The 21,372-nt window shown below is 39.6% G+C and overlaps 2 protein-coding genes across 11 annotated transcripts in view; both read left to right on the top strand.

The window, feature by feature from the left end:
* Window positions 1-3,353, top strand: part of FAM135A (family with sequence similarity 135 member A) — a 120,501-nt gene extending 117,148 nt beyond the window's left edge. For all 10 annotated transcript variants that reach the window (XM_036871253.1, XM_036871256.1, XM_036871252.1 and 7 more), the window contains one exon: window positions 1,962-3,353. In XM_036871253.1, the coding sequence (XP_036727148.1) occupies window positions 1,962-2,167 (206 nt within the window). In that variant the 3' untranslated portion in view covers window positions 2,168-3,353. The remainder of the gene's footprint in view (window positions 1-1,961) is intronic.
* Window positions 3,354-8,263: 4,910 nt separating this feature from the next.
* The window catches only part of SDHAF4 (succinate dehydrogenase complex assembly factor 4), a 36,395-nt gene continuing 23,286 nt past the window's right edge, over window positions 8,264-21,372 (top strand). Inside the window, exon 1 of the mRNA XM_036872138.1 lies at window positions 8,264-8,367. Coding sequence (XP_036728033.1) covers window positions 8,304-8,367 — 64 coding nt within the window. The 5' untranslated portion in view covers window positions 8,264-8,303. The remainder of the gene's footprint in view (window positions 8,368-21,372) is intronic.

The following is a 21,372-nucleotide window of genomic DNA, read 5'->3' as shown; positions in this document are numbered from 1 at the left end:
TTGTGGCAAACAGTATGGAGTTTCTAAAAATTTTAAACATTATAGAACTACCATATGATCCAGCAATTCCACTTCTGGGCATATAGCCAAAGAAAATACTAATTCCAAAACTTATGTGCACTCCAGTATTCATAGCAGCGTTGTTTATAGTAGCCAAGACATCAGAGCAACCTGAGTGTCCATCAACTGAGGAATGGACAAAGATGTGTATCTACATAATGGACTACTACTCAGCCATAAAAGAGAATGGAATATTGCCATTTGCAGCAACATAGATGGACCTGGAGGGCATTATGCTTAGTGAAATAAGTCAGACAGAGAAAGACAAATACTGTATGATAGCCCTTATAGGTGGAATCTAAAAAATAAAACAAACGAACAAATATAATGAAACAGAAACAGACTCACAGATACAGAGAACAAACTAGTGGTTCCCAGTGGGAAGAGGGATGGGGGAGGGGCAAGCTAGAGATAGGAGATTAAGGGATACAAACTACTGGGACTTCCCTGGTGGCGCAGTGGTTAAGAATCCGCCTGCCAATGCAGGGGACACAGGTTCGATCCCTGGTCCGGGAAGATCCCGCGTGCCACAGAGCAACTAAGCCCGTGTGTCACAACTACTAAGCCTGTGCTCTAGAGCCCGCAAGCCACAGCTACTGAGCCCACGCACCACAACTATTGAAGCCCTCGTGCCTAGAACCCGTGCTCCGCAACATGAGAAGCCCACGCACCGCATTGAAGAGTAGCCCCCGCTCACCACAACTAGAGAAAGCCCGCTGACAGCAACAAAGACCCAACGCGGCCAAAAATAAATAAAATTTTAAGAAAAGAAGAGATACAAACTACTATGCGTAAAATAAATAAGCTACAAGGACATATTGTACAGCACAGGGAATAGAGCCAATATTTTATAATAACTTTAAATGGAGTATAATCTATAAAAATATTGAATCAATATGTTTGTACACCTGAAACTAATATAATATTGTAAATCAACTATACTTCAATTAAAAAAAGTAAATTTCTAAAAACCGTTTTTTATGAAATCTAAATGATATTGATCCCTCTTTTAAACACCTCTCTGCTTTCTCTAATTATGCTTCTGTATATTATTCTCTTCTCATCATTCCTCCAGGCTACATCCTGCCTCTCCCCTGAAACTTAATACCTGCCTCCCTAAAATTCACGTTTGATGGATATGTGTTAGCATATCATCTGTTAGTAATATAGTAATGCATGAGCATTAAAAACTGTTTTGCCACTTTTAAGGCAGTTTGTGCTTGTATGTGTATATGTATGTAACCTTTACCTTTTATGCTTTGCATGCCCTCAATAAATCCATTGTAAGAATTAACCAAAAAGAGGGAGAGAAGAGCACAACTTTGAAATTAAAAGCAAAACCAAGCATTAAATAAACCTGCAGGCAAAAAAAAAAAAAAAAAATTCTCTGTTTGACCTTTGAGCCAAACTCACATTGTTCTTCTCATTATGGGAAGTTGCTCTTCTTTCTCAAGATAATTTGGAAATATGTGGAATAACGTTGGCTGCCATGGAAACTTTTTTAAAGTATTTGCTCTTGACTGAAGTTTTAAATTTTGTTTTATCAGAATGTCTCAGCATGGCTCCTTTACTTTCATAATGAGTCATAATTGACTTAAGGTTGAAGAAAACTATTTGCTCTGTTATATTCATTGCTTTTAATTAAAAATATCAAGTTGGCAAGAATAATGTATGATAAATTTATTTTACTTGACTAGATAAATAATGTGATTATATTTTCTCTAAAACAGTCTCAAAAGTGATATTCAAGTGATATTTTTAAAAAAACCTTTTAAAAGACAATTTTCTGCTTTAAACGGAAATAATGTAACTAAATTTTATAAATTATATAAAAGTTGGCATAGAATTTTTTTTCAGTTCTTCTTGTGAACCGATTTTCCTTTTTTCTATTTGTTCCACAGGACAGATCTATTCAGAAATGATCCACAACTTGCTTCGCCCGGTTCTGCAAAGCAAGGATTGTAACTTGGTTCGATATAATGTCATCAATGCATTGCCCAATACAGCTGATTCACTCATCGGGAGAGCTGCACATATAGCTGTTCTGGATTCGGAAATATTTTTAGAGAAATTCTTTCTGGTTGCCGCCCTCAAATATTTCCATTAGGATTAAATGCATTGGTAGAGACTTGACAATTACCTCATTCAACAGTGATTCAGATAATGTATTATATTAAACTGTAGATGCTGATAAGTTCTAAGAAATATTTATACCTTTTTATATGGAAGATAATTTATATCATCCATGTTTAGAGCTTTTTAAACATCAACTTTACTTTCTAGGTAATGTGGCTGTGCAATATTTTTTTAATTTTATCTTTTTACTTTTCTATTACTTTTTCATATATTTTGCTACGTAAGTATTTCAGTGAAACTCTAAGCCCATATGTATGTCTGATTGTTTATTATTGGCTTTCCACAATCCTCACATCAGACACATCGTATTAGAGGCCATTATTGCTAGAATAGCATGGGATTTTAAATTTTCTAGTATTGGGGTATTATTTAGTTAATCATAAATTTTACTTTTAACATTTTACTATGTTTTAACTGGAAATAAAATTGTGGCTGCTAAAATATATTTTTTGAAATCAACTCTTTTGCCCTCTCAAATCGGGTAGTTCATATATGACAACGTTATGAACATTTTCTATAAAAGAATCATTATTACTGTTGCTAGTAAACATATGTCATGCCTATTAAAATATATTTTCTACTGGTGATTTCAACATTATTTCTCATATTGACTTTTATTACTGGAACTTTTCATGTTCATTTTAGCAGCATCTAGAGATTTTTGAATGTTTGAATGCCCTCTGCCTTGATTTGGTTGGAATTTTGCTAAATTTGGAAATGTTGCTTGAACTTTCTGACTACATTTCTTTAACTTTTTTCATGGACTTCCTTGTATGTACATAATAATTAAATGTTGAAATTTATGAACTACTTTTATGAATTTAGATAATTTTTAAATATTGTTAAAATTTGTTGAACTAAAGAGTAATGTAAATAAAATAATTCATGTTTCAAATGGAACAAAATAATTAACTTTACATGTTTGGTGATACAGATGCAAATGTTTTGATATATGGAGATGTAAAGTCTTTTGACTTTATTCAAGGTGCTGAATAGCATTAAATTCACTATTTTCCTTTCTTGTTTTACTTGTGAAAAAATAATGCACTAAGGATAGATAGGCTTTTGTAAGTGTGTATTGTACAATTGATGCATGTTTATTTTTAGCATTGTGTTGTTGCCTCTGCTGCTAATAAATGAACAAATGACTATCTGGAGGAACAGCTAAAACACTTGCTTATTTTCAGAATACTAGAGGTATATTTTTATTTTTGCTATACACATTTTTCATCTTCACATTCCTTTGTCCTGAGTTTGAAATACAATCCTTTTTTTCTTTTATTTCTTTTTTTTAACTAAAAAAAGAAGTTCAACTTATTCTAAGTTTGAATAATCTTTCAGATTTATCAAAGTATTCATTCTTATTCATAATCATATCATTCTTTTTAAGGGAAGACTGCTCTTATGATCATAGTAGGTTGATTGGTTGTTGGTTGTTTTAATAGTTTTAAAAGCACATCAGTGATTATGGGTTCAAGTCCAACAGATTTAACTTCTGATTTACCAGGGAAACTGTCATATGCTATTCACCTCCAAATTCAGAGTGCAGGGGTGGGGTGGGATTCTGAGGGAGAGGGGCAGAGATCGTAACTGACTCTTAGAGAATAAACCTCACTGAAGTGTATACCAGTAAGAATTCTGGGTTGCAGACAACAAAAACCATTGGGATTAACTTAAACAGAAAAAGAATTTATTGGAAGAATATAGGTAGCTCACAGAATTGACGGAGAGGCTGGAGAACCACTCTTGGAAAACTGGTAGAAACCGAGGAAGCTAGACTATGACCAAAATTATAGGCAGGTTCCAACTCCAGGGGAGCTGGAGGTTCGTGTATGTTTCTGCCAGCAGGGATGCCTCTGAAAACTGGATCCCAGACATCCTCTTACTTGCATCACTCATTCCAGATTCAGAGTCTGGTGAGATCATACGACTGACAGGCTTAGTCTCGTGCCAGCACCCAGGCTGTCAGGCACCCAAGACAGTGAGTATATCGGACTTCGTCAGCTTCCCCAGCAGAAGATGGGACTGTTTCTCCTGCCAGAATTCACTAAACCTGTGGAATGGGTTTGATGACTGAGCACCAAATAGAAAAACACATCAGAGGTCTAATACAGTCCATCTCTTTGCCTTTCCAACGTCACAAATAACCATATTCACACATTTTTTAAATGCTTCGTCCTGACATACTGCTATTATCCCCCATCCAGTTTCAAGTCCAGGATTTCAGTGTTATGTCCATTTCTCGTCTGGTTTTGTAATGATCTTGCCTCAGTGGTGTGCAGCCCACAGACAAAACTGTGACTTCATCACCCGCCCCGCCAATATACCAGGAGAGAAAAGAAATTATTAACTACATAAGCACACGCATGAGCCAGTGAGGAAGAAACTACAGCTAGAGCAGTGCTTTGCAAGTTTCCTTGATGAACTTCAGGGCCCCAGGACAGACCAACTGAAGCAGAATCTCCAGGGTAGGATGTAGGGAGCAGCGTGTTTTATGTCCCGAAGCTCTCTGATTTCAAACCAAAACGAAACTGTGGTAAATAAAGCCCTGAGTTCTGCCACTGGCCATTAAGCTAGACGGCTGTGACGTGTCACCAGTGCCACTTATTCCCTGTTTTCTTTGTGCTCAACCAGCACCTCAGCCAATCAGATTTCTTTACCTTTTGGGTGACCCAAGGATCTGAGGCTTGGGTGGCCTTGCCTCTATATGGTTGCAATAGTCTTTGCTTAATGTTTACAATTCAACATGGTGTGAGAGGTTATTCCAGGAAACGAGGTCCCCCAAGTTCTAGACGGAGTCCTCTCCCCACTCCCTTTTCCCCCGTGGTCATCAGGGCCCATCGCCACAGCTAGCACCTTAACCACTTTTTCTAACTCCTTACCTAGGGGCATGAGCTACAAATGGCCAGGAGGCAATCCCAACTTCCAATTCAGAGAAAACACTATCTATCCCCTTATACCCCACTCTGGGTACAACAATTAGCATACCAGCAGAAGCGGGAATCGTGCAGACGGATGGCGAGCAGCGCAGGGTCTGAGATTGTATCTTCTTGTCTCGCTTGCAGTCTTGCTGCGGTTTCATGGACGCATGGAGACAGGGGACCTTATTACAGCAAAGTCGTGGCCAAGCTGTCAGCACGTTCACACCAGCTCCTAGAGCCTCATTTCCCACGGTGATGCCGAGGGCCAAGTGAGGCGTGTACACGCGATGCAGGACCAGGGCCAAGCAGTTTGGATTGCATTCCAGGAGAAGAATCCAGAGCCAAGGGCCAAGCCATTTTTGAACAAGCAGCACACAAGCCAGTTCTTTCCCCCAGGAGAGCAGCAGTTAAATGGTAGCAATGCTGTGGTTGCCTTGACCTACTTAGATGCGCATATGACCAGCTACAGAAACTGCCCAGGATCAGGCAATGAGTTGCAGTTGCGATACTCAGCGATAATCTGCATGGGACCCATGGCAGACTGTTTCTCTCCATAATGGAAAGCAAAATACACGGGCAGGGTGTGAGACGTCACAACAAGATGTCAATCCCTCTGCTGTTCTTTGGAGCCTGTTATTCTGTCAACAGAAGAGCTATCACTGAACACTGTTAACTCATTTGGAGCGTATGCCAAATCCTTTAGGACAGCATCCCAAAGCGTTTTCTCACCTAGTTCCAAGAGTAAACCTTTAACAGGGCTGTCCTACAAGACCAGCTGCTTCTGATCTGATGGGATACGTGATGAGACTGGTTTATCCCACAGGCATCTGTATCCACAGGAAACAATGTTGTATGGGATGATACATAAAGTGTATGGAATATAAGGTGTTCAGTGAGTCCACAGGTGAAGCGTTAAAAGAAGCATAAGTCAGGGAAAGCAATCCAAACCCAGAATAATTGTCTATTCCTATAGGACAAATTACTATCTCCCTCATTATAGTAGAGTCCTTTGTAAGCAAAGCTGCCACCAGGCTATTCTATATTATATCAGGGATCGATCGGGTTGGTCACTGCAAGTAGTGGTGCTAGCCCATCAGTCTTGGCAGTGGGGAAACTGTATTAACACATGCATGTCTCCATGCCACCGTGGCTCCCTTGTTAGGGGGGGCCACTGAGCAAGCACAGCTGGGGAGAGGGGAGGAGGCTAAGCGATGCCTGCAGAATGGTCATGGTGGTCAGCAGCCTCTAAAACGCCCTTCAGTGATCCACACCTGCTGGCATTCACCCCCGGTGTAATCCCCTCCCGTTGAGGTGGGCTGGATCTGCTAATTCATTCACTTCTAATGACACAGTTCAGCAAAAGTGATGGGCTGGCTGTCACCTCTGAGGTTAGATTACAGAAGGACTGTGGCTTCCATCTCGAGCAGTCTCCCTTGTTCTCCTGCTTGTTCATTCTGTGGACACCCAGCTGCCACGTTGTGAAATGACCTTTGGAGAAGCCCACGCAGCATGGAACTGAGGGAGGCCTTCAGTCCAAAAGCCACAGGGAACCAAATCCTGCCAATAATCATGTGCGTGAGCTCGGAAGCTGATCTTCCCCTAGTCAAGCCTCCATGCGAGAGAGGAGCCCCGGCTCACAGCTTGACTGCAACCTCATTTAACACCTAGAGCCAGAGGCACCCTGGCTCCTGGATTTCGGACGCACAAAAACTGCAAGAGAATAGATGTTTATTGTTTTAAGCCCCAAAATGTTGGTATAATACGTTAGACAGCAGTAGATAACGTGCAGTAATCTTGTTCTGATTAAGAGCCCTTTTGCCATGGGAACCTTCTTTTGAGCACTCAGTGGGACCCAAATGTTCTCATGCTTTGGGGTCATTTGGAGAGGTCCTAATTCCAAAAAAAACCTATTCCAAAACCTTTACATTTTCTCAGTCCCTGACCACTTGATTTCAGTGCCCATGAACTGATGTAGATCTTCATCTCAAGCTATATCTCCTTCCAGGCAAAGAGTGTAAGATAAAGTTCTGCCCTCTGGGAGGATCTTTTTTCTCTCTGCTGTTCCTCGAGGGCCTCTGTTAAATGCAGCTCGAAATGCCAAAGCAGTCATTTGCCAGCTGGTCAGTATATCGAGCAAAGCCCTCTGTAATCCAGCTTTGAATTTTTTCCTCTGTCAGCTGGTCACAAGGAACTCATCACTAAGCTGTAGATATGAACTAAGGGTGAAAAGTGTGTATGTAAGCTACCAAGCTACCTGCTAATGAAAACTGCTTGGGTTTTGGCTCTGGCCACGTTCCGAATATACCACTGCCTCCCGGTGAAAGGAGTCCTTATCTAGGGGGACCAGATGACTCCGGTTCGTGATGAGAAACTCAAATTGTATAGCCACCTGATATTACTCGGTCAGACATCACCAGGGCCCAAGAGCTGGCCAAGAACTTTCCTAAAAAAGAAAGAAAGGAAGGAATGAAGGAAGAAAAAAAACAAAAAAACAAAAACCCGAAGGACTCCACTGTGATTCTGCGCAGACTTTCCACAGGTCCCATGAAGCCTCCTGACCTGCCACACGTGCTCCGAGCACGGCAGGAGCCGCTGGAACCGGAGGGCGGACGCGCAGCGCTCCTTCCCAGCAGCGGGACCAGATGAGAGCCCTCTGTTCTGCGCTGCACCCAAACCTCATCTTCCAGGCCACCTGGTCAGTGGGTCAGAGTTCACTGAACAAGCAGCAATGTAAAAAAATAAGACGGAGAACTGAGGGGAAAGAAGCCTATTGCACAGGCAGAAGAGTAGAAGGTGCCCGCTATTTGTGGACTGGAACAGCGAGCTTCCAAGAGACCTTCGCCTCAGATTGAGAGGAACAAACGGAAGCATTCCCTCATCCAACTTCAGCCATGATTTGAGGTTTTCATCAACACGAGGTTCAGGGTAGTTTGGGTTGTTCTTCATGAGAAGGCCGAGCCGCTCCACTTTTTCCTGCAGACAGCCAGGTGCGGGAGCGCGGATTCCCAGCGCTGGCTACGGAGGCCCCGCTCGCCCGCCCCGCGGATGCCCCGCCCGCCCCGCGGAGGCCCCGCCTCAGGCCCCACACAGGCCCCGCCCACCCGCGGAGGCCCCGCCCCTCCACGCCCCTCCCGCGGAGCGTGCCGGGAAGACGCGGCTGTTGCGGACGCCGCGGGAGCTGGCGTCATGGTCGTGCTGGGCTTCGCCTCGTTGCTGGGCCACATACCGGCCACAGCGTGGAGAGCGGCAAGTAAGGCGCCCGGCCCCGGGGCCGAGGTCGCGGGCGGGGTCGCGAAGGCATGGGTGCCGCGAGAAACGCGTCCTGCGGGGCAGCGGCGTGTCGCGGGGTCGGGGGCCCCGGGCCTGCCGAGCCTTCGTGTCCGGCTCGGCCACCGCGCTCGTCCCCGGCAGGTCCTTCCCGCCCGAGCTCAGGGCGGGACCGGAGCTGGACAGTCGCTGGGCCCCGCTGGCCGGACGCCTGCTTCCCGGCGGCCACCGCGATGGCCACGAAGCGGGGCGGGCATCCTGGGTCCTGGGGGGTTCTCAGGGCGCGCGGCATGTGGTGCGCGTGGAGAGTGTGGAAAAGCGGGCCCTGCGGCAGTGGAGTCATCATTTACTTACTTAGTTTATTTACAGCGAAAAGGATCTCTGCCAGTCTACAGTACTAAAAGTGGAAAAGTGCAGAATTTTGGAAAAGTGGGCCGAAGGCAAATAAGTATAATAAAAATTAGGTGAAGCCAGGAATTGTTCCTGGGAAAGTATGCATGCTTTCAGTAAAAACCAATCTTTTGTAAAACCCATTTTTGCTGGAAAATTTTCTCAAAATATTACAGCCTTAACCCACAGAGTATGCTAAGCCTAGTTTTAATTTAGGACATCCTGGAGAAATTGTGTTAAATTGAAGACAATTCCGCCCCTCCTCCTGATGGGCCCTAGATTCCTATAAAGTTTGTTTTCCTTTCTGTAATCATCTCTCCCCAGACTACCTGTTAGTTGTAAAAATTTTAGATGATCCAGAAATGAATAATGTATAAAGTAAAAGTCCCATACTATCCAAACCTCGAGGTAATAACTGTGTAAAGCTCCGTTGTGTGTTCATTCAATATCCCTTTTTCACTAATGTTCAAAGCTTAAGAATGAAGTGTTTCATACCAAAAATTTACATAGCACATGTGAGTTATGAAGCAAAGCCAACGTTTATGAATCCATTCTCCAGTTTAAGAAATAGAATATTTCCATTGCCAAGCGGCTACCTGCTACCTGCTTCCTGATGCAGTAGTGTAACTGCAAGCTTTTGATCTTTATAGAAAGGGCTTCATGCCATTTGTATTTATTTTACTTGCTTTTTTCAGCTAACAGGTTTGAGATTTCATCCATGTTGGTATGTGATGCTGTAATTAATTATTCATTCAGTTGTGAGAGTGTATCATACGTTTTTCCTTTCCCCTTCTCAGTGGACGTTGTGTAACTCTAGAAGCACCAGGATTGACTGCTACACATCTTGTGTACATTGTAGGTGTACTTGCACAAGGGGTTGAATTCCTGGAATACGTGGCATAGGCCTGTTCACTTTTACAATATGATGCCAAGCTGTAAAGGCATTTTCCATTCCTACTGGCAATTTATACTTCTACCAGCAGTATTAGAGTTCCTTTTGCTCCATGTACTTGCCAACATTGGATAGCATCAGAAAATTTAATTTTTGTCTGCCTATAGGGTGTTGAAATGGTATTTCATTACGATTTTGCATTTCTCTGATTAGAGAAGTTAAACATCTTTTCGAAAGTGTTTCGCTTTTTTTGATGAAATATCTCTTCATTTTCTTATTGGGTTGTTTGTCTTTCTTATTTATATTCTTTACGTGTATTTGACCACTATACCTTTTTTACTTATGTAAATGGCAAATAGCTCTGTCTGAGGGCGGAGGGAATAAAAAGTGCTTACTGAGCTGAGAAGGCATCTTGAGACTGAAAAACACGGCAAGCAGGTTCATACAATTGGTGAATCAGTTTATCATAGGGTAACTTACCTGTAAAGGCTGAGAGCAGGCAGACAACCATCAGGAAGAATTAACAGCCGCACTCCAAACCGCTAAGGGGGCCATTGGGACAGTTTTATAGTTGACCTAGACTATGGAGGTATGTGCTTGGAAACAGGAAGTGCGTTCCTAAGATTTCTGAGTGGGTAACTGGTCTTGTGGGTGCCCGGAATATGTCAGCGAAGATTTTCCTCATTGTCTGGGGACTAACAGAGTATAGAGGCCACCTGTCCGAATGATTACTAAACAATGTCGATTAACTGCTAAGCCCTTGACAACAGGGAGTGATTTACTTCGCAGTACAGTCCTGGGTAGGGTCAGCAGAAAGCCTATATGGGCCCAAGATGGCCTCACTTATGCTAACAGCCATACAAGCTCAAGCTCAGTTTGTGGGCTGCTTTTGTTACTCTTATGGTGTCTTTTTTTAAAAATTATCTTCAGCAGTAGACAGAATAAATTAATGGATCTGATTGTACAGTCACACAGATTCAAAGGAAAGGTGTCTTTTGATAAACAGGTATTCATAATTTTATTATAATCTTGTCGTGATCCTTTTGTTTGTTGTCTGTGCTTTGTGGTCTTTCTTAAAGCCTTCCCTACCCTAAGGTCATAGAGATATTCTTCTGTATTTTCCCCTCAAAGGTCTGTAGTTTGGCTTTTTATATTTAAGCCTTTATTCTACCAGGAATTGATTTTCATGTATGGTGTGAGGCAGGAAACCAATTTCACTTTCTTCCCATGTCAATAACCAGTTGTCCCAGGTCCATATATTGGACCTTTCCCCCTTGATGTAACGCAACTGTCATAAATCAAGTTTACATATGCATATGCACACGGGTTTATTTATTGGCTCTCTTTTCAGTTCCATTGATCTATTTGTCTGTTCCTGTGATGTAACACCTATCTTAATAACCATACCTTTGTAACAACTCTTGATATTTAGTAGGGTAAGTCCTTTCATCTTGTTTTTCAGAAGTGTCTTGGCTATTCTTGGATATCTGCTTTCCATATAAAATTCTTTAAAAAAAAAAAGTTCGTGTTGGGATTTGGTTACAACTGCTCGATATTTTTTAAGATTATCATTTTCTGATTGCTGCTTATGTATAGAAACACAGTTGACTTATTTATTGATTTTGTGTCCAGTAACCTGGCTAAATTACTTTATTAATTTAAATAATTTATTTGCAGATTTTGGTGGGGCCGGTGCTAGGTAGACACAAATATTGCCTGCAAATAATGAAAGTCTAGTTCTGCCTTTCCAATCTTTATATCTTTTTCTTTTCTCTTGTTTTTCTGTCCTTGCTCAGATTTCCAGTACCATGTTGACTAGAAGTGGTGATAGGCATACTTGTTCATAATTGTAAAGGGAATATGTTCATATTTCATCCTGTAATATTAGCTGTAGATGTGCCCTTTATTAGGTTAACGAAGTCCCTTGCCATTTCTAGAAGGATTTGGGGTTTTTTTTGTTTATGTAGTTGTCTGTTTTTTAAGACAGAATAAATCTTGAAATTTACTAATTCATTTTTCTTCATCTTGTTTGTTAATTCACTTTTCTCCTTTAATATGGTGGGTTGGTGAATTATAAATTTTTCTAGTGCTGAATCACTCTTGCATTTCTAGAAAATATTCAAATTGATCAGGTTGATTATATTATTAATATAATGTTGGGTTTGGTATGCTAATATTTTGTTTAGAAGTTGGCCTGTAATTTTCCTGTCTTGCAATTTCCTTTTCTGGTTTTGAAATTAAAGTTATTCTAGCCTCTTACTGAATTCAAGAGTTTTCTCATCCTTTTCTCTTCTATATTAGATTTTTTTTTTTAAGATTGAAATATTCCATTCCTTGAGTGTTTGCTACAATTTGCATGCAAAACTGTCTAGACCTGCCCTTTTCTTTGGGGAAGATTTTAAATTATTGGTTATTTTTGTGATGATTATTGTGGTATTTATCAGATTTTCTCTTCTTAAGTCAGTTTTGATAAGTTAAATTTTTTGAGAAAATTGTTCATTTTGTATACTTTAAATATATAGGCATAAAGTTCCTGGTTTGGGGTTTTGAAAAAACTTTTGTTCTATGTAGCTATGTACTCCTCTTTTACTCCTATTATTTATTTTGCCTTCTCTTGGGTTTTTTGGGTGTTTTTGTTTTTGTTGTTGTCGTTTTCATATTAGCTTTACCAAAGACTTCACAGTAGTTTTAGTCTTTTAAGAGAACCAACTTTTGGTTTTGTTGATCCTCTTAGTTTTATGTCTTTTATTTATGTTATTATTTTTTCTCTTATTGTTGTTATTTTCTTTCCATTTTCTGTGGGTTCCCCTTTTTTTCAGAAGATGTGGAAATGGTGCATCTCACATGTCTTAGCTCAGGCTGCAATAACAAAGTACCATAGACTGGGCGGCTTAAACATCAAACATTTGTTTTTCACAGATCTGGAGGCTGGAAAGTCCAAGATCAAGGTGCCAGCACATCTGGTCTCTGGCATGAGCCTGCTTTCTGGTTTGCAGATGGCTGTCTTCTTCTTGTATCCTCATGTGGCAGAGAGCAGACGGCCCCTGCAAGCTCTCATAGCCTTTCTTATAAGGGCACTAATCCACCATGAGGGCTCCACCCTCATGATCTACTTGCCTTCCAAAGGCCCCACCTCCTAATATCACCACATCAGGGGTTAGAATTTCAGCATGTGAATTTGCGGGGGGGGTGTTGGGCACAAACCTTCCGTCCATAACATTGCTCCCTTTTTTTTTTTTGAACCATGGTAATGGTTCTCTTCATATAAACAGCATATGGCTATATTTTGGTGAGTTTTTATTTTGAAGTCGGACAGCATACCTTTTAACTGGAGAGTTCAATCCATTTACAATTATAGTTACTGATAAAATTGGTTTTATTTCTACCATCTTTATTTTTTGCACCTTCTATTTGTCATACTTTGAATTCAGTGTTTGCTTTTTTCATTTTTTTCTTCTGCTGGAAAAAAAAGGGAAAAAATGAAGACACACACTGCTTTGGAAGATACACACTGCTTTTTATTGGTTACCCTTGAAATCTAAATGCATGCTTAAGGAAGTCGAAAGTTAATTAATACCTTTATTCTCCTCCTAAACAGTACAAAGCTTAAAAATGCTTTCAATTCACTCACCCTCCACCTCTGTTATTCAGCCTTTTAAGGGTGTGTGTGTGTGTGTGTGTGTGTGTGTGTGTGTGTGTGTGTGTGTGTGTTTTCTTGTGTGTATGTTAGGGTGGAATTGTGTAGCAACACAAATCAATATTGCTGTTAAACTTTTATACAGTCAACATGTAAAACTTTTATCGTCTATTTTATGTCACACTTTACTTTTTGATCAGTTTCTTTTTATAAATTTATTTTCTTTGTGATGAGAACTCTTAGGATTTACTCTTTTAACAACTTTTAAAATTTATTTATTTATTTATTTATTTATTTATTTATTTATTTATTTTTGGCTGTGTTGGGTCTTCATTGCTGCGTGCGGGCTTCCTCTTGTTGCATCGAGCGGGGGCTTCTCTTCATTGTGGTGCCCAGGCTTCTCACTGCGGTGGCTTCTCTTGTTGCAGAGCACGGGCTCTAGGTGCGTGGGCTCTAGAGTGCAGGTTCAGTAGTTGTGGCGCACGGGCTTAGTTGCTCTGCGGCATGTGGGATCTTCCCGGACCAGAGCTCAAACCTGTGTCCCCTGCACTGGCAGGTGGATTCTCAACCACTGCGCCACCAGGGAAGTCCTTGGATCAGTTTCTTAAAGTACATTGTTTAGAAGGTCCCTTTGGTGACAGTCTTGTGATAAAGTTCTGTGTTTTTTTTTAAATATATATTTTATTTTTAATCTGAAAATATGGTTTGTTTTATTTCTCTCTTGTTCTTGAAAGGTGGTTTCAATCGCTGCATCATTTTCTCACAGCTCTATCTCTTCTGGCTTTCATTATAGCTATTGGGAAGTCATCTGTCTAATTTTTGCTCCTTTACTAATAATATGTCTTTTATCTGACTGCTTTTTTAGATCTTCCTTTAATATTGGGTTCTTCATTTTACTTTGTGTCCACGTGTTTTTTTGTTTTTCTTTTTAATATAATTTTATTTATTTTTTATAGAGCAGGTTCTTATTAGTTATCTATTTTATACGTATTAGTGTATATATGTCAATCCCAATCTCCCGATTCATCCCACCACCACCACCACCCCCGCCACTTTCCCCCCTTGGTGTCCATACGTTTGTTCTCTACATCTGTGTCTCTATTTCTGCCCTGCAAACCGGTTCATCTGTACCATTTTTCTAGGTTCCACATACATGCGTTAATGTACAATATTTGTTTTTCTCTTTCCGACTTACTTCACTCTGTATGACAGTCTCTAGATCCATCCACGTCTCTACAAATCACCCAATTTCATTCCCTTTTATGCCTGAGTAATATTCCATTGTATATATGTACCACAGCTTCTTTCTCCATTCGTCTGTCGATGGGCATATAGGTTGCTTCCATGACCTGGCTATTGTAAATAGTGCTGCAGTGAACATTGGGGTGCATGTGTCTTTTTGAATTATGGTTTTCTCTGGGTATATGCCCAGTAGTGGGATTGCTGAGTCATATGGTAATTCTATTTTTAGTTTTTTAAGGAACCTCCATACTGTTCTCCATAGTGGCTGTATCAATTTACATTCCCACCAACAGTGCAAGAGGGTTCCCTTTTCTCCACACCCTCTCCAGCATTTGTTGTTTGTAGATTTTCTGATGATGCCCATTCTGACTGGTGTGTGGTGATAACGTCATTGTAGTTTTGATTTGCATTTCTCTAATAATTAGTGACGTTGAGCAGCTTTTCATGTGCTTCTTGGCCATCTGTACATCTTCTTTGGAGAAATGTCTATTTAGGTCTTGTGCCCATTTTTTGATTGGGTTGTTTGTTTCTTTAATATTGAGCTGCATGAGCTGTTTATATATTTTGGAGATTAATCCTTTGTCCGTTGATTCGTTTGCAAATATTTTCTTCCATTCTGAGGGTTGTCTTTTCATCTTGTTTGTAGTTTCCTTTGCTTTGCAAAAGCTTTGAAGTTTCATTAGGTCCCATTTGTTTATTTTTCTTTTTATTTCCATTACTCTAGGAGGTGGATCAAAAAGATCTTGCTGTGAGTTATGTCAAAGAGTGTTCTTCCTATGTTTTCCTCTAAGAGTTTTATAGTGTCTCACCTTATATTTAGGTCTTTAATCCATTTTGAGTTTATTTTTGTGTATGGTATTGGGGAGTGTTCTAATTTCATGCCTTTACATTTGGCTGTCCAGTTTTCCCAGCACCACTTATTGAAGAGACTGTCTTTTCTCCATTGTATATCCTTGCCCCTTTTGTCATAGATTAGTTGACCATAGGTGTGTAGGTTTATCTCTGGGCTTTCTATCCTGTTCCATTGATCTATATTTCTGTTTTTGTGCTAGTACTATATTGTCTTGATTACTGTAGCTTTGTAGTATAGTCTGAAGTCAGGAAGTCTGATTCCTCCAGCTCCAGTTTTTTTCCCTCAAGACTGCTTTGGCTATTGGGGTCTTTTGTGTCTCCATACAAATTTTAAGATTTTTGGTTCCAGTTCTGTAAAAAATGCCACTGGTAATTTGATAGGGATTGCATTGAATCTGTAGATTGCTTGGGTAGTGTAGTCATTTTCACAATATTGATTCTTTCAATCCAAGAACATGGCGTATCTCTCCATCTGTGTCAACTTTGATTTCTTTCATCACTGTCTTATAGTTTTCTGAGTACAGGTCTTTTACCTCCTTAGGTAGGTTTATTCCTAGGTATTTTATTCTTTTTGTTGCAGTGGTGATTGGGATTGTTTCCTTAATTTCTCTTTCTGATCTCTCGTTCTTGGTGTATAGGAATGCAAGAGATTTCTATGCATTAAATTTGTATCCTGCAGCTTTACCAAATTCATTGATTAGCTCTAGTAGTTTTCTGGTGACATCTTTAGGATTCTCTATGTATAGTATCATGTCATCTGTAAACAGTGACAGTTTTACTTCTTCTTTTCCAGTTTGTATTTCTTTTATTTCTTTTTCTTCTCTGATTGCCATGGCTAGGACTTCCAAAACTATGTTGAATATTAGTGGCGAGAATGGAAATCCTTGCCTTGTTCCTGATCTTAGAGGAAATGCTTTCAGTTTTTCACCATTGAGAATGATATTTGCTGTGGGTTTGTCGTATATGGCTTTTATTATGTTGAGGTAGATTCCCTCTATGCCCACTTTTTGGAGGGTTTTTTATCATAAGTAGGTGTTGAATTTTTTCAAAAGGTTTTTCTGCATTTATTGAGATGATCATATGGTTTTTATTCTCAATTTGTTAATACGGTATATCACATTGATTGATTCGTATATATTGAAGAATCCTTGTATCCCTGGGATAAATCCCACTTGATCATGGTGTATGATCCTTTTAATGTGTTGTTGGATTCTGTTTGCTAGTATTTTGTTTAGGATTTTTGCATCTATATTCATCTGTGATATTGGTCTGTAATTTTCTTTTTTAGTAGTATCTTTGTCTGCTTTTGGTATAAGGGTGATGGTGGCCTCATAGAATGACTTTGGGAGTGTTCCTTCCTCTGCAATTGTTTGGAAGAGTTTGAGAAGGTTGGGTGTTAGCTCGTCTCTAAATGTTTGATAGAATTCACCTGTGAAGCCATCTGGTCCTGGACTTTTGTTTGTTGGAAGATTTTTAATCACAGTTTCAATTTCATTACTTGTGATTGGTCTGTTCATATTTTGTATTTCTTCCTGGTTCAGTCTTGGAAGGTTATACGTTTCTAAGAATTTGTCCATTTGTTCCAGGTTGTCCATTTAATTGGCATAGAGTTGCTTGTAGTATAGTCTCTTAGCATGCTTTGTATTTCTGCAGTGTCTGTTGTAACTTCTCCTTTTTCATTTCTAATTTTATTGATTTGAGTCCTCTCCCTTTTTTCTTGATGAGTGTGTCTAAAGGTTTATTAATTTTGTTTATCTTCTCAAGGAACCAGCTTTTAGTTTTATTGATCTTTGCTGTTGTTTTCTTTACTTCTGTTTCATTTATTTCTGCTCTGATCTTTATGATTTCTTTCCTTCTACTAACTTTGGGTTTTGTTTGTTCTTCTTTCTCTAGTTCCTTTAGTTGTAAGGTTAGATTGTTTATTTGAGATGTTTCTTGTTTCCTGAGGTAGGCTTGTATTGCTGTAAACTTCCCTCTTAGAACTGCTTTTGCTGCACCCCATAGGTTTTGGATCATCGTGTTTTCGTTGTCATTTGTCTCTAGGTATTTTTTGATTTCCTCTTTGATTTCTTTAGTGATTTCTTGGTTATTTAATAACATATTTGTTTAGCCTCCATGTGTTTGTGTTTTTTATGTGTTTTTCCCTGTAATTGATTTCTAATCTCATAGCGTTGTGGTCAGAAAAGATGCTTCACATAATTTCAATTTTCTTAAATTTACCGAGGCTTGATTTGTGACCCAAGATGTGATCTATCCTGGAGAATGTTCCGTGCGCACTTTAGAAGAAAGTGTAATCTGCTGTTTTTGGATGGAATGTCCTATAAATATCAATTAAATCTATATCTGGTATTGTGTCATTTAAAGCTTGTGTTTCCTTATTTATTTTCATTCTGGATGATCTGTCCATTGGTGTAGGTGAGGTGTTAAAGTCCCCCACTATTATTGTGTTACTGTCGATTTCCTCTTTTAGAGCTGTTAGCAGTTGCCTTATGTATTGAGGTGGTTCTGTGTTGTGTGCATATATATTTATAATTTTTGTATCTTCTTGGATTGATCCCTTGATCATTATGTAGTGTCCTTCCTTGTCTCTTGTAACATTCTTTATTTTAAAGTCTACTTTATCTGATATGAGTATAGCTACTCCAGCTTTCTTTTGATTTCCATTTGCATGGAATATCTTTTTCCATCCCCTCACTTTCAGTCTGTATGTGTCCCTAGATCTGAAGTGGGTCTCTTGTAGACAGCGTATATGTGGGTCTTGTTTTTATATCCATTCAGCAAGCCTGTGTTTTTTTTTGGAGCATTTAATCCATTCATGTTTAAGGTAATTATCGATATGTATGTTCCTATTAGCATTTTCTTAATTGTTATGGGTTTGTTTTTGTAGGTCCTTTTCTTCTCTTGTGTTTCCCACTTAGAGAAATTCGTTTAGCATTTGTTGTAGAGCTGGTTTGGTGGTGCTGAATTCTTTTAGCTTTTGCTTGTCTGTAAAGCTTTTTATTTCTCCGTAGAATCTGAATGAGATCCTTGCCGGGTAGAGTAATCTTGATTGTAGGTTCTTCCCTTTCATCACTTTAAATATATCATGCCACTGCCTTCTGGCTTGTAGACTTTCTGCTGAGAAATCAGCTGTTAACCTTATGGGAACTCCCTTGTATGTTACTTGTCGTTTTTCCCTTGTTGCTTTCAGTAATTTTTCTTTGTCTTTAATTTTTGTAAATTTGAGTACTGTGTGTCTCAGCATGTTTCTCCTTGGGTTTATCACGTCTGGGACTCTCTGTGCTTCCTGGACTTGGGTGGCTATTTCCTTTCCCATGTTAGAGAAGTTTTTGACTATAATCTCTTCAGGTATTTTCTTGGGTCCTTTCTCTCTCTGTTCTCCTTCTGGGACCCCTATAATGCAAATGTTGTTGCATTTAATATTGTCCCAGAGGTCCCTTAGGCTGTCTTCATTTCTTTTCATTCTTTTTTCTTTATTCTGTTCCGTGGCAGTGAATTCCACCATTCTGTCTTCCAGGTCACTTATCCGTTTTTCTGCCTCAGTTATTCTGCTATTGATGCCTTCTAGTGTATTTTTCATTTCAGTTATTGTATTGTTCATCTCTGTTTGTTTGTTCTTTAATTCTTCTAGGTTTTGTTAAACATTTCTCGCATCTTCTCGATCTTTGCCTCCATTGTTTTTCCGAGGTCCTGGTTCATCTTCACTATCATTATTCTGAATTCTTTTTCTGGAAGGTTACCTATCTCCCCTTCATTTAGCTGTTTTCCTGGGGTTTTATCTTGTTCCTTCATCTCGTACAAAGTCTTCTGCCTTTTCATTTTGTCTGTCTTCTGTTATGTGGTTTTCCTTCCACAGGATGCAGAATTGTAGTTCTTCTTGCTTCTCTGTTTTTTTTTTGTTTGTTTTTTTACTTGCAATTCTCTGTGCTTTCTACATCCGAAGATTCCTGTCTGTTGGACATCTCCTGGTCTTTCCATTATCTCCTTCTGGAACTATGGTTAAAAAAACATTTGTTAGATCTCATTTTATCCTCCAAATATTTTGACATCTTTTTTATTATTTTCATCTCTTTGTCTCTATGCTTTTTCAGGTATAATTTCTTTAAAACTTTATTCCAGGTCACAGATTCTCTTCTCAACTGTATGTATTCTGCTATTTAGCCCTTTTATTGAGCTTTAAATTTAAATTGTTATCTTTCTAAATTTCTTTGTGTGTTTTTTTAATGTTGGCCTAGTCAGTGTTCACAGTCTCTTACTCCTTTTTCTGTTTGGCTCCTTTTTTATTTCCTTAAACACATTAAGTGGTTATTTCTGATTTCAGTTATTTCAGTATATAGATCTTTATGATCTTGCTTATGATAGCTTGTTTCCTTGAATGTTTTACTGGGATTCTCTCTGCGATACTTCCATAAGACATGGGTTGAGAGAGTATTTGTCCTCAGAGGATTTGCTTCTGCTTTTGCCATGTGTCTGACAGCACTTCAACTTTAGACTTGGATCCACTTTATAGTGAGATGCTCCCATGTGTCTTTGGACCATGTGGATAGTGTGTAATCAGGCATAAACACGGTTGTGGTCAACTAGTGGCTTCAAAATATCAGAAGGGTCTTTCTTTTTTACATCTCCAGTCAGAATGAAGGTTGAGATGGACACTTTTTCTTCCTTAACTGTTCTCTTTGTTGACTAGATGTTGTCTTCTAGTTCCTTGCTCTTTGGGTCAGCAACTTGAGCATCACCTTGTAGCTTGTTTAAATGCAGAATCTCCGGTCTTACCAGACCTACTCAGAATCTGCACTTTAACAAGATATTCCCCAGGTGGTTTATGTGCACATTTAAAAATCTTTCAAATCACTCTTTGTTCAGTGTGTGAGCCTCCCTGAGTTATGGCCTCTAATAGGCTTTTTGTTTTGCTCAGACTCATAAGACAGTGCTCTCCCTGCTGTCCTGAGAGCTCTGTAGTGTAAGTTCTAGGGGAGAAAGACACAGGTTATGTAGCAGCTTAAGTGTTTGTTTATCTTACAGGACTGCTTTGACAGTTTATCATTATTTACCTCCTTAAAGGTTCTTCCTCTGATTTAGAAGTGTTTTGTATATTTTTTTTTACCTTTTTAGATGTTTTAGGGCTATAGGGTTTTGACATCTCTATCAAATTGCCACAACAGAAGTTTTGAAAAGTTGTTTTTATTTTTTAGTGGTGATGCACTCTTTTTCCTTTGGTTATATTAGTTCTTTTAGAATGCCATCTTCTTGCCTGTAATGTACTTGTAAACACAGTTCTGAATAGGCTCTGGATAAGGCCAAACCACCCCTTGAAAAAGAAAACATGGGCTTTATGGCGCATTTCCCTGTTTCTCAAAAGGAGCGCAGCATCCCATCTGATCTTGTACTGTGCAGAAATGAGGGAAATTCTTTTCCTCTGCGTTTTGACACACGCTTACCTAACTACAAAAATAGTTCTGTTTATGGTTCCATGGTCTCAGAGTCCCTTGAGAAAACTGGTCTTTTGGCTTTTCCTTCTTACCCTTCTTTATGTAGATAAAGTTCCTTCAGAACTGCCCAAAGCCAGACTGAGGGACCAGTTTCTCAAACTTATACTTTGCTACTCTTCTTTCTTTCCCCAGGGTACACTCACGTTTCTGTTCTTTACTCAAAACCCTTGTGCACATTGACTTCTGTGTCCCACAGTTAGGCTCACGTTATTAATACACTCAATGTGTGCACGTGAAGACATACGCATTGCTTCATTTCTCTGAACTACCCTACAAGGTAGGAGATATATCCCCATTTGTCATATTGGAAAACAGACTCAGTGAGATACAGAAACCTTCTTTGCATCATATTGCTATTAAGTGGTATGGCTGGCACTGGGACCTAAGTGTGACTCTAGTGCCTTTAGTTTGCGTTTTCTACTCCTCCATTGTATTACTTAAGGGGAGGGCCTAGCTGCTCTGACAGCCCTGCCGATGGGACAGGAA

This window comes from Balaenoptera musculus, chromosome 12, assembly GCF_009873245.2.
Source record: "Balaenoptera musculus isolate JJ_BM4_2016_0621 chromosome 12, mBalMus1.pri.v3, whole genome shotgun sequence".
In the NCBI taxonomy this organism is placed as follows: domain Eukaryota; kingdom Metazoa; phylum Chordata; class Mammalia; order Artiodactyla; family Balaenopteridae; genus Balaenoptera; species Balaenoptera musculus.
This window is presented reverse-complemented; position numbering and strand designations above follow the sequence as displayed.